Below are 11560 nucleotides of genomic sequence, written 5' to 3' on the forward strand. Positions count from 1 at the left end.
TTTTCTCTGATTATTTTACAAATGTTATGTCATATTATCTAAAATTATATTATTGTTCTGTATCTATGATACTATAGCAACAAACAAGTATTTTTCTCAATAACGAATATATACGCTTGATACTTTTTCCCAATATTCTTTTATTTGTACTTCAGTAAATTTAAGTAATCCCTTGTATTAGATAGATGTACTTTGTTTATCCTAATTTGGGAAATTATTCATATGTATGTTATCTATCTATTACTTGTACTTGCACTGTAATGCAGTATCTGTACCTTGAGTATTTATATACTGCAGTATCTTCAGTACTTATATAATAGAGTATCTGTACCTTGAGTATCTATGTACTGGAGTACCTTCAGTATTTATATAATAGAGTATCTGTACCTTGAGTATTTATATAATAGAGTATCTGTACCTTGAGTATTTATATAATAGAGTATCTGTACCTTGAGTATTTATATAATAGAGTATCTGTACCTTGAGTATTTATGTACTGCAGCACCTTCAGTACTTCTCACAGTTTATTTCTCAAAGAGTCAAACAACAGTGTTTTTTTAATAAGATGTGTTTTTGTACACCGTCTGTGGATTTCAGTCCGGGTGAGTGCTCTTTATCACAGACGATCTTTGTGTCCTGTCCAATATCGTCGCGAGATCTCGGACCTCTCGCGAGAGCGACCAGCTGTTGAGGCTAGCTGTGACGCTGCTGCTCCGAAACATCGTCTGTAAATATAGAAACCAGCGATGTTCCGCTAAATTTAACGTCTGCACCATTTTACCAAGCCGCTGGTGTTTGTTCCTGCGGGACGGACCGAACCATGGAGGCCGGAGAAGGTAGCGAACACTTTGTCCAGCTCGCGGGGGCAGGTGCTGCTAATGCTACGGCTAGCTTAGCCTGCTAACGTAAACACGGCTAATGTGACGTGATTCAGTTTGAATTAGAGCTCAAGCTGCGGTGATTTTAAAATCTGAGCCACAGTTCACCAGGAAATGATCCTGACGATCATTTCTACATTAAGTTTATTATAGTTAATGATATAAATCAACGATCAGTTAATTATCAGAGATGATCGATCAGTGCATCATATTTAAATTCTCCTCATCACCTGAAATCACCTGTTCAGATGTTGGTGCGTCAGAGAGCATCAGGTTTCTCACCACAAGATTTAAAGTTAAATGTTTAAAGATCGTTTTATCACAATTAACAGTATTACACTGTCACAGAAAAACAGAGATGATCCGATGTGATGTGTATTTTAAAGGCTGTGAGGATGATGGGAAATGTAGTCTCCGTGAAAACATGACAAGTCACCTGATGACAGGATTTTAACCACATCTGGATTTAACCCTCTGTCAGGCGTCAGCAGCGCCACGCCCACAGAGGAGATGAACGGAGCAGGAAACCTGATGGACTTCCTGGACGAGCCGTTCCCTGACGTGGGCACGTACGAGGACTTCCACACCATCGACTGGCTCCGAGAGAAGTCGAGAGACACCGACCGACACCGCAAGGTCGGACCGAGGTTTCCGTTCACGGGACGGGGAAGAATCAAACTAGCAGAACAACTCTGTCTCAGTTTGGTTCCTCTGTCTCCGATCACAGTCTGAAGTCTCCTGGTCTTTACTTGAATCACACTTTTCTCTGTCCTCGTCTCTGTCCTCGTCTCTGTCCTCGTCCTTTGTCCATCAGATCACCAGTAAGAGTAAAGAGTCCATCTGGGAGCTGATCAAGAGTCTGCTGGACGCCTGGTCGGGATGGGTGGTGATGCTGCTCATCGGACTGCTCTCAGGTCAGCCACAGAGGAACGGACTTTTGAAAGTCTGGAACTGCTCCTGATCCAGGACGACCCTCTGACGCCTCCTCTCTCCGCAGGTACGCTGGCCGGAGTCATCGACCTGGCGGTGGACTGGATGACGGACCTGAAGGAGGGCGTCTGTCTGTCGGCCTTCTGGTACAGCCACGAGCAGTGCTGCTGGACGTCCAACGAGACGACGTTCGACGACCGCGACAAGTGTCCGCAGTGGCAGAAGTGGGCGGAGCTGATGACCGGCCACGCTGAGGTCAGACGCCGCACTCGCCAAAATAAAACCAACAAAACAAATGACCCTTTCAATGCCATCGTTATTATCACGACTTTTAAAAACGCTAATTGCTTCCCTGTCACAGGGCGCAGGAGCGTACTTGTTGAACTACTTCCTTTACGTCCTGTGGGCACTTCTGTTTTCCTTCCTGGCCGTGTCACTGGTGCGAGTCTTCGCTCCGTACGCCTGTGGTTCAGGAATCCCAGAGGTGAGAACCAAACTAATGTCGGTCGCAGGGATTCAGAGAGGAGCGTAGAAAAGAGGAGACTAAACACAAAACATCAGAAATCTCATACGTTTCCAGTTTCAAAGCCTTTTATATTCTTTCTTCTGCCTTTTAAGTATTTAACGACGCGTCAAGGCAAAAGTAATAATTCTGTATTTCCACCAATGTACAAATATTCAGCTTTTCTCCATTTGTTGTAACGGTAAAATAAATGTGAGCAGAAATATTATCGTTCTGATGTTTGTTCAGATCAAGACGATCCTCAGCGGCTTCATCATCCGTGGCTACTTGGGGAAGTGGACCCTGCTCATTAAGACGGTGACCCTGGTGCTGGCGGTGTCGTCCGGCCTCAGCCTCGGGAAGGAGGGTCCTCTGGTCCATGTGGCGTGCTGCTGCGGGAACCTCTTCTGCAGCCTCTTCTCCAAGTACAGCAAGAACGAGGGCAAGCGGCGAGAGGTACAAGAGTTTACATAAGACACCGAAACATCGGTGATGAGACGCTTTCATTCGAAATGTGAAAGCGAGGGCGGGAGTTTATATTTATCTTCTTCACGTTTTTCTGTTTCAGGTGTTATCAGCCGCCGCCGCAGCCGGAGTATCGGTGGCCTTTGGCGCCCCCATCGGAGGAGTTCTGTTCAGTCTGGAGGAGGTGACTTATGGTTTCATGAAATATGAAATAAAATATGAAATAGGATTTTGACGATCGCTCGTCCTTCTCTCCTGCAGGTCAGTTATTATTTCCCTCTGAAGACTCTGTGGCGTTCGTTCTTCGCCGCGCTGGTCGCCGCCTTCACGCTGCGCTCCATCAACCCGTTTGGCAACAGCCGGCTGGTGCTGTTCTACGTGGAGTACCACACGCCGTGGTACATGGCGGAGCTCGTCCCCTTCATCCTGCTGGGCGTGTTCGGGGGCCTCTGGGGGACCCTCTTCATTCGCGCCAACATCGCCTGGTGCCGGCGGAGGAAGACCACTCAGCTGGGGAAGTACCCGGTCCTGGAGGTCATCGCTGTGACAGGGATCACCGCCGTGCTGGCGTTCCCCAACCCGTACACCCGCCGCAGCACCAGCGAGCTCATCTCTGAGCTGTTCAACGACTGCGGCGCTCTGGAGTCCTCGCAGCTCTGCGATTATATCAACAACCCCAACATGAGTCGACCAGTGGACGACATCCCGGACCGACCGGCGGGACCCGGGGTCTACAACGCCCTGTGGCAGCTCGCCCTCGCTCTGGTCTTCAAGATTGTCATCACCATTTTCACCTTCGGCATGAAGGTCGGTGCGAGGAAGACGATGAGGAATGTTCCGTCCTTTAGTCATTGTTAGTTTCCTGAAATGTTTCCGTCTCCTCTCCAGATCCCCTCAGGTCTCTTCATCCCCAGCATGGCGGTCGGAGCGATCGCCGGGCGAATCGTCGGGATCGCAGTGGAGCAGATGGCGTACCACCACCATGACTGGATCATCTTCAAGAACTGGTGCCGCCCCGGTGCGGACTGCGTCACACCCGGACTCTACGCCATGGTGGGAGCCGCCGCCTGTCTGGGTGAGTCGACGTTAGCTGTGTCCTTGTGTCTTTTCCGTTTCATGTAACTAACCCGCGGAGGTCGTGTCGCTGTAGGCGGAGTGACCAGGATGACCGTCTCCCTGGTGGTCATCATGTTCGAGCTCACCGGGGGGTTGGAGTACATCGTCCCCCTTATGGCGGCCGCTGTCACCAGCAAGTGGGTGGCCGACGCCTTTGGGAAGGAGGGAATATACGAGTCGCACATCCAGCTCAACGGCTACCCCTACCTGGACGTCAGGGACGAGTTCACCCACCGCACGCTGGCCACCGACGTGATGCGGCCGCGCAGGAACGACCCTCCTCTGGCCGTCCTCACGCAGGACAGCACCACGGTGGAGGACGTGGAGACGCTGATCAAAGACACGGATTATAACGGCTTCCCCGTGGTCGTGTCCCGAGAGTCGGAGAGGCTTATCGGCTTTGTTCAGCGCCGCGATCTCACGCTCGCCATCAGTAAGACGCTTCAGCTGGTTTGAAATAGGTTTCACACGGTTCAGTGTCGAAGACAACTAAATCAAAAGTTTTCTCCAAACAGAAACCGCCCGTCAGAAGCAGGATGGCGTGGTGAGCAGCTCGGTCGTCTACTTCACCGAGGATGCGCCGCAGCTGCCGGCCAGCAACCCGCAGCCGCTGAAGCTGCGACGCATCCTCAACCTCAGCCCGTTCACCGTCACCGACCACACGCCCATGGAGACGGTGGTGGACATCTTCCGCAAGCTGGGGCTGCGCCAGTGTCTGGTCACCAGGAGCGGGTAAGAACACGACGCACGGCGCCGCGACAAATGAAAACTGTTGATGAAAATTATTTAAATACCTCTGACCTCGTCCCCCCCCCTCCCCCCTCCACAGGCGCCTCCTCGGCATCATCACCAAGAAGGACGTCCTGCGACACATGGCTCAAATGATGAACCAGGACCCGGAGTCCATCATGTTCAATTAGCGGCGGAGACGAGCGTCACAGCAGCGACGGTGTAAATATGTGAAAACTGGTGCGACACTACTGAAAAGCCCCTCCCACCTCCTGACAAGGCAAGTCCCGCAAACAGCCCCGCTCCGCTCGGCGTGTTTTTCCCGCTCCTCGCCGCCGCCGTGACGGAACGCTTCTATTTAAAAACCTCCACATTTCAAACCAGAGCGAAGACGAAGACGAACTGATTCTCTCTGCTGCCACTGAGGAGAAAAAAAGAAAAGCGCCCGCTGTCACGTTGCCACGCGTTGTGTCAGTTTCTTCTTCTATGGTTTGTTTAGCGCTGCTAGTTTAAATAACACATTTAAAAAGTGACCATGAGGGCGGAGCCACAGACGAGAGCAAACACATTTCTAATCATCTTAAATCGACGCCAACGACCTGAAGCCCTGAGGCAGCGCTCAGCGACGTCCAGCTCCCGCCCACAGTTTGTTTTCATCACCGATGCTGATGAACGCGTTAATCTGGGACCACGTCGTGTCGCCGCAGGTTTTATTTGACTGTTGCACTTTGTGTTGTTTTACATGTTGCTGCCATATTTATATAATTAACGCTCGTATCAGTGTGAAACACGACTCGTCTCCTGCTCTCGTCAGGTTTCACCGTCTCTGATCTCATCGTGTCAAAAGGTACAAAACAGCCTTAAAATGTGATTTAGTCTGATTCTCTGCAGAAACACACACGTTTGTCATCGAGGCCTCTACACACACACACACACACACACACACACTCACGCACACACACACTCACACGGATCGGTGCTGGTGCAGTTTCTGTTTCCTTCTCCGTCAGAACTTATTCAGTGGAGATGATTCTGCTCGTGTTTCTGCACAGATGGAAAATTCAGCGAGAACAAACTTTCCTCGGTTTTTGTTTGTGTGTCGTCGACTGCACATGTAGACGTTTCCTGTGTCGTGGTTTTTTTGTTGTCTTGAAACAGCCTCGATCGATCAGAGCTGCTAACTTCGTCTGCTAACTTCATCCAAACTGGAAACTTTGAGGGACTTGAGAATCAAAAGAAAACACTGGAGCTAATGATCAATGTTATGTTTTAAAAGCTAAGAGAATGTACTGGACTAATTAACTGTGTATATAATCAAGATTTATTGTTGTCGTCTAATTTAAGTTCATTTTGTCTCAAACACAATGTTGTGTTGTTTTTTTTTTTGTCTAAACTCTAAAATATTTATCTGAATTATGACTCGAACAGGAAACGGACATTTGCACTTTTTGTTTTTGTAAATGAAGTGATGAGAAATAAAAAAAGTTCAGACGATGAACAAACACGATTCACTTTGTCTTCTAGTTTTTACACAACTGACTCTTTCACCCTGATGCTGTAAATAACATGGATATTAGTTTTAATACAGAAGAACAAATCTTTATCGATCGTCAACACAAAATACAATTTCTTTACATTTGAGATCTTTATTTAAATTAACAAACACACACAAATTCAAACTACGGCCAAACAATGAATGTAAATTTACTTTTTCTACTTCAACTATCAACGTGTGTTTATTAGAAGAAGAAGTGCTGAGAATAAAAAAACGCATCAAGTGACAAATCTGGGAAACGAAAACATCTCGTCTTCCTCCTCACGGTTTCGTGGTCGCCTCCTCGTCTTTGCTCGCCTTCTCCATGTCGGAGTAATACTCCAGGGCTCTCCGCACCGGCTCCAGAATATGTTGCTGCACAATCAGTGGAAAAAGGAAATACCTCTGAGCACATGTAATATAAATCAGTGGGAACAGCAGAATCTAAAAGTTTGATGAGTTCACCTCCAGGCAGGGGAACAGCTTGGTGAGCTCACTGAAGAGCGGCAGCAGAACAAACCGGATGAAGTTGGTCTGAGACGACGGTTTGGAAACTTTGTCTCGGTCCATGAACGGACTCACAGGAAGTCCCTTCTGTTTCTCTGTGTCGCTCTGTGACAAAACAAAAGCACGTCGATCCAGAGTTCGATTGTGATTCACTGTAGTCGTGACGGGAAACTCTAGAAAAACTCTTTTTGAATCTGGAAACCGAGTGAGTGATAACTAGAAGTTAGAAAACTTTCAGTGTCACTGTGCAAAAACAAATAGAAAGTTAAACAGATTCATAAAAACATCAGAACTAATATGTAAAGGTCCTTTAGTTTCAGACCACACATCTATTTTCTTTTCTATCGTACAAACGAATCATATCTTTCTCCTCCTCCAGATGTGCTGCAGTTAAATCGCAGCCTGATGTTTTAATGACACAGAACCTGGACTCATTGATTCCATGAACTAATGATCTGAGATTCCTCCAGTTCACTTCCCGTGTGTGGATCAGGGAATAAAAGACCTGGTGGAAGAACTCCTGCAGGAGACAGTCCAGCCACGGCTCGGCCACCGCCATCGGCCGCGCCTCGTTGGAGATGTCGCTGACCTTCACCATGATCTTCATCAGCTGCAGAATCAGAGGACAAGGTAAGAACACGGAGAGAAAACTCCCACACACAGTTTTTCAGAAGCTGGCAGATCTCCGTCGTTACCACTTCCTTGTGGTCCTTGTTGGTGAAGTCGAACACCGACTGTATGGACTTGAACTTGTTGAGGATCTCGTTGTGTCTCGCCATGTCGGTGGCCAGAATACATCTGCCGAGAGAAAGAAGCGACAGGAGCTCATGAGAGAGGAGGTGGAGGACGGAGACGCAGCAGATACTGAAGACGCTGAAGTACTTGATCATTCCTCCTCGGATGTGTTTGTACTGCTCGCTGCTCAGGTTCTTCAGGATGTTGCACTCAGGCTAAAAAAAAGAGAAAGAGTTTTATTTAATTCACAGCTTTTTGATTTGTTGCTGCTTCGTTAAATATTCACACAGTTTGTTTTTCATAAGGAAGATAAAGAAAGATGAATTTAAAGTTGTACAACTTAACTCAAACTTTATCCTGAGGCGTTTATTTATTTATTTAGTTTCTTTTGTTCATTAGAAATAGTTTGTTGAGATTTAGACGTTTGGCTCAGTCACAAGTTAAATGTGTGTTTATAAAACATTAATTTATTGAAACATCTGAACGTGTCATGTTGTTCTCACCTTGGCCAGGATCCCGAAGGCGATGGCACAGTGGTGGTTCTCCAGCGGCGAGATGTCGTTGTAGCGCAGAGCTAAGTCGGTCTGAGCGTTGATCTGTGGAGAATCATCAACATACAAATGAAGCGGACACAAGCACCTCGACTACGAGAGGAGGAGGAGGAGGAGGAGGAGGAAGAGGAGGAGGAGGGGGAGAACAGTGAGGGACCTGGTACACGTTGTTGTAGCCGGGGTGGTCGAGGTCGTGGCACAGAGCCGAGGTCAACATGATAAACAGGTCGGTCCTGCCCAACTTATTCCTGAGGTCCGTCAGCCAGATGAGTCCGTACATCTGGAAAAACACCAGGACAGAAACGTTCACCGGGATCTGAAGCTTCCGCTCAGAAAACTGCACCAACACAGAAACTCAGCTCTGTTCAAGAGTCCAGCAGAAAACTAGACGTGTGCTTTCACACAAAACACAACATATTCAAGAAGAAGTTTTAATAAACCTTCAAATACTGAAAGAAATATTTCAAACTACAGACGCAGTTTATGTACATTCACGGGTGGAGACTTTATTCAGACCAGAGAAGAAGTTCAGCGTTTGAAATGAGGAACAACTCATGTGACTTAAATCAAATCAGATTTTCAGATGCATTGTGGGTCGTACCATCTGCGTGACACAGAAGCAGTGCTGGAAGTTGTGGAACGGGATGTTGTTGTAGTGACAGTAGACCTCGAACAGGAAGTTCTGCAGCACCTCCAGCTCGATGTTTAACGCCGACAGGAAGTCCAGGCTGGTGTACATCACCTGGAGGAGCACCAGCATCTCCGCCTCCTCCCACTGCCTGGGGGGGAGGACGTCAGGTGTGAGAGGGGGGAGAGAGAGAGAGAGAGAGAGTGTGTGTGTGTGTCTGTTCTCACCAGTTGTCAAAAGTGGGAGTTTTCAGAAGCTCCCTCACGTCCTCCGTCACCTGCAGCGAGCTGAGGAGACACAAATGTCTTTTTCAGCTGTTTGACGCAGATGCTCAATATTCCAGATGTGTTTGCTGCCATCAGTCATTTACACATATCAACTCTTAAGATCCTGTTTGTGTCAGGTCACCTGATGTTGAGGAACTTCCTGCGGACCTGTTGCCGCTCCTCCTGCACGCTCAGCTGAGGCGTCTTGGGTTTGGGGGTGAACTTGGCGAGATGCTGTTCTCCGTCGTCCTTGAACAGACCGATCCAGCTCAGGTGCTCCACGCTCTGTCCGCGGGGAAACAACTTTTCATGCCACATAGAAGCTTCAGTCAGAATGAGCTCCTGACAGTCTCCTGGGTTTATCTCTGTTCATTATTATCATTATCATCATGTTATAATAATGATATCATATTTAGACAGAACTCGTTTCTACTCATGACATAAAGCTGCAGCTTCACTGGATCGAACATCTGTTGCCAAACCTCCAGCTTCCTCTTGAAGGACTCCACGTGGCTCTTCAGCTCGCTCATGATGTCCGGAGTCTTCCCCACGTCCTGGTTGACTTTGCTCTCCAGGTGGTGCAGCCTGAAGGTGGAGGCAGGACACCACAGTGAGTCGTCTGCACACAGACGCTGCGGGACATCGCCGCCCGGGACCAACTCACCTGTGCTCCATGTTGTCCAGCTCCGAGGACTTGGCCACGGCTGCAGAGGTTGGACGGTTAGAACCCACACGACAGAAAGAGTTTTAAATCTAAAGAACTTTAAAGTAGAAAATATGAAATCTCACCTAAAAGTCTTTTCAGTTTAATTCTATTTTAAATCTTATTCCTATTCTTTCGTTGTATTTTCTAAAAACAAATCAGTGCGGACTGAAACCTTCCAAACATCCTTGTGAATTTCTAAAAGTGTAAAATGTTTAATCTCCAACATTAAAACTCAACAGTGTCGACATGATCTCGTTCCCATGAGATCAGATCTAACTGTAATATATCTATATACATATATCTATATATATATATATATGTATATATATATATAATATAATATTTCATGTGTGTAAACATATGAAGGAGCAGAGGACTCACTCTGCAGGTCGGACGCCACCACCTCCAGCCGGTAGTACGACTCCTTGCTGTTGGCCTCCAGCCGGGGGGAGATTTTCACCACTGTTCCCTCTCTGTTGTACATCTTCAGGATGTGGTGAGGCCCCGCCTCCGCCGCCGCTCTAAACAGATCTGTCGGACGCAGTCAGGACATTTTATTTGTCTCATAGAAATAATGTTGTGGAAACAGGAAGTCCTCCCTGTCCTCTGCTGTCTGAGCCGTCTTTGACAAACGTTTACGTCTACTTTGATTTTTTTAGTTTGGTCCGTGTCCCATCTGTTAACATGGAGGAGCTTGTGAGTTCTACTGATACCATATCTATGTTTTAGAGCTGGTGTCTTCTCTCTCTGTTGACTGGTCGAGTCAAAGCTGAAGAGCGTCAGACAAGGTGCGGGGACGTCACATGTTTAATTCAGGAGTCCTGAGGACAAACAGCTTTGACCTGAGGACCTGTCAAACACACATGGAGGTCGGGTCCTCGCACAGAATCATCAGCAGGAAACCAACAGAAACTTTTCCTTTCACTCTTCTTCTTCTTCATCTGACCTTAAATCTGACGTCTGACCGACACAGCGGCTGAGACACGGTTTTATTCATCTACCTGAGGATGGTGAAGATAACCCCCAGCAGACAGAGGCGTCGGACCTCAGGCCCCGTCCTCCTCTTACCTTTGACGTCTGCAGCAGAGCAGTCGGGTCCGAGCTCGGCCCTCTCCAGCCTCCCGTTCACCTTGAAATGGATAATTTTTGTCGTCATCCCAGAGCCAGGTGAGTCGTTCCACGAATGACAGTGACACCTCTTGACTCCGGCACGTTCACTTTGGATGTGGAAAGTGAGGCACCTGCCGCTGACAGAGAGCCCACCCACTCATCCGTCCATCCACTCATCCGTCCATCCACTCATCCGTCCATCCACTCATCCGTCCATCCAAGGCTGCATAACGACCAGGAGAAGTGGGTCAGGGGTTTCCCTGACAGCCCTGGATCCGCTCATTTAAACTGAATTAGTTTATTGTTCATTAGAATTGAATGTGTATAGAAAACTATATTTACCAGACAGAAAACCTGGGGGGAAATATTTTTATTTTTATTTGAGGTCATTGTAAGGCTGCAACAATTCATCACTTTGATCAAATGAATGTGAACCAGAAAACTGAGAAAAAGAATTCCAAAATTTAAATCAAAAAAATTGATCTCATTTCAAAATGATCGCTGATTAATTGTAGTTGGTAAATTAATCACCAACTAATTGATTAATCACATTTTAGGAGCTCTACTTCAATCAACTGATTATTCAGAGTCAGATTCAAATTGAATATATCATCAGCAACATAAAGGAGAAATAAAACCAGCAAAAATTCAAATATTAATATTATATTATTACATATATATTAACATTTGAATATATTATTACATATATATTATTTGAATATATTATTATTATATATTAATATTTGAATATATTATTACATATTTATTAATATTTGAATATATTATTATATATTAATATTTGAATATATTATTACATATTTATTAATATTTGAATATATTATTATATATTAATATTTGAATATATTATTAATATTAATATTTTTTATCACAAACACTTTGTAC

At 46.3% G+C, this 11560-nt stretch overlaps 2 protein-coding genes across 3 annotated transcripts; one reads left to right on the forward strand and one right to left on the reverse strand.

Moving 5' to 3' along the window:
- Window positions 1-567: 567 nt before the first annotated feature.
- On the forward strand, window positions 568-6127 carry clcn4 (chloride channel, voltage-sensitive 4). The gene is made up of 12 exons (XM_020112579.2): window positions 568-836; window positions 1360-1514; window positions 1693-1792; window positions 1876-2063; window positions 2170-2292; window positions 2560-2766; window positions 2879-2959; window positions 3037-3582; window positions 3664-3850; window positions 3926-4324; window positions 4407-4623; window positions 4721-6127. The coding sequence occupies exons 1-12, from the start codon at window positions 821-823 to the stop codon at window positions 4809-4811; spliced, it is 2310 nt and encodes a 769-aa protein (XP_019968138.1). The 5' UTR covers window positions 568-820; the 3' UTR covers window positions 4812-6127.
- A 1-nt stretch (window position 6128) lies between these two features.
- On the reverse strand, window positions 6129-10855 carry LOC109645874 (high affinity cGMP-specific 3',5'-cyclic phosphodiesterase 9A-like). Of its 2 annotated transcripts, XM_069521256.1 has the most exons (13): window positions 9929-10855; window positions 9506-9545; window positions 9324-9426; window positions 8984-9126; window positions 8803-8862; window positions 8549-8726; window positions 8105-8227; window positions 7900-7992; window positions 7544-7611; window positions 7357-7459; window positions 7167-7271; window positions 6620-6766; window positions 6136-6529 (listed from the first exon to the last, which is right to left on the reverse strand). In XM_069521256.1, the coding sequence occupies exons 1-13, from the start codon at window positions 10029-10031 to the stop codon at window positions 6437-6439; spliced, it is 1359 nt and encodes a 452-aa protein (XP_069377357.1). In that variant the 5' UTR covers window positions 10032-10855; the 3' UTR covers window positions 6136-6436. The 2 variants fall into 2 exon arrangements, with proteins under 2 accessions (XP_069377356.1, XP_069377357.1); XM_069521255.1 differs by having other exon boundaries at window positions 6129-6529; window positions 7357-7611.
- Between the last annotated feature and the right edge of the window lie 705 nt (window positions 10856-11560).

This window comes from Paralichthys olivaceus, chromosome 24 (genome assembly GCF_024713975.1).
Source record: "Paralichthys olivaceus isolate ysfri-2021 chromosome 24, ASM2471397v2, whole genome shotgun sequence".
Classification (NCBI taxonomy): domain Eukaryota; kingdom Metazoa; phylum Chordata; class Actinopteri; order Pleuronectiformes; family Paralichthyidae; genus Paralichthys; species Paralichthys olivaceus.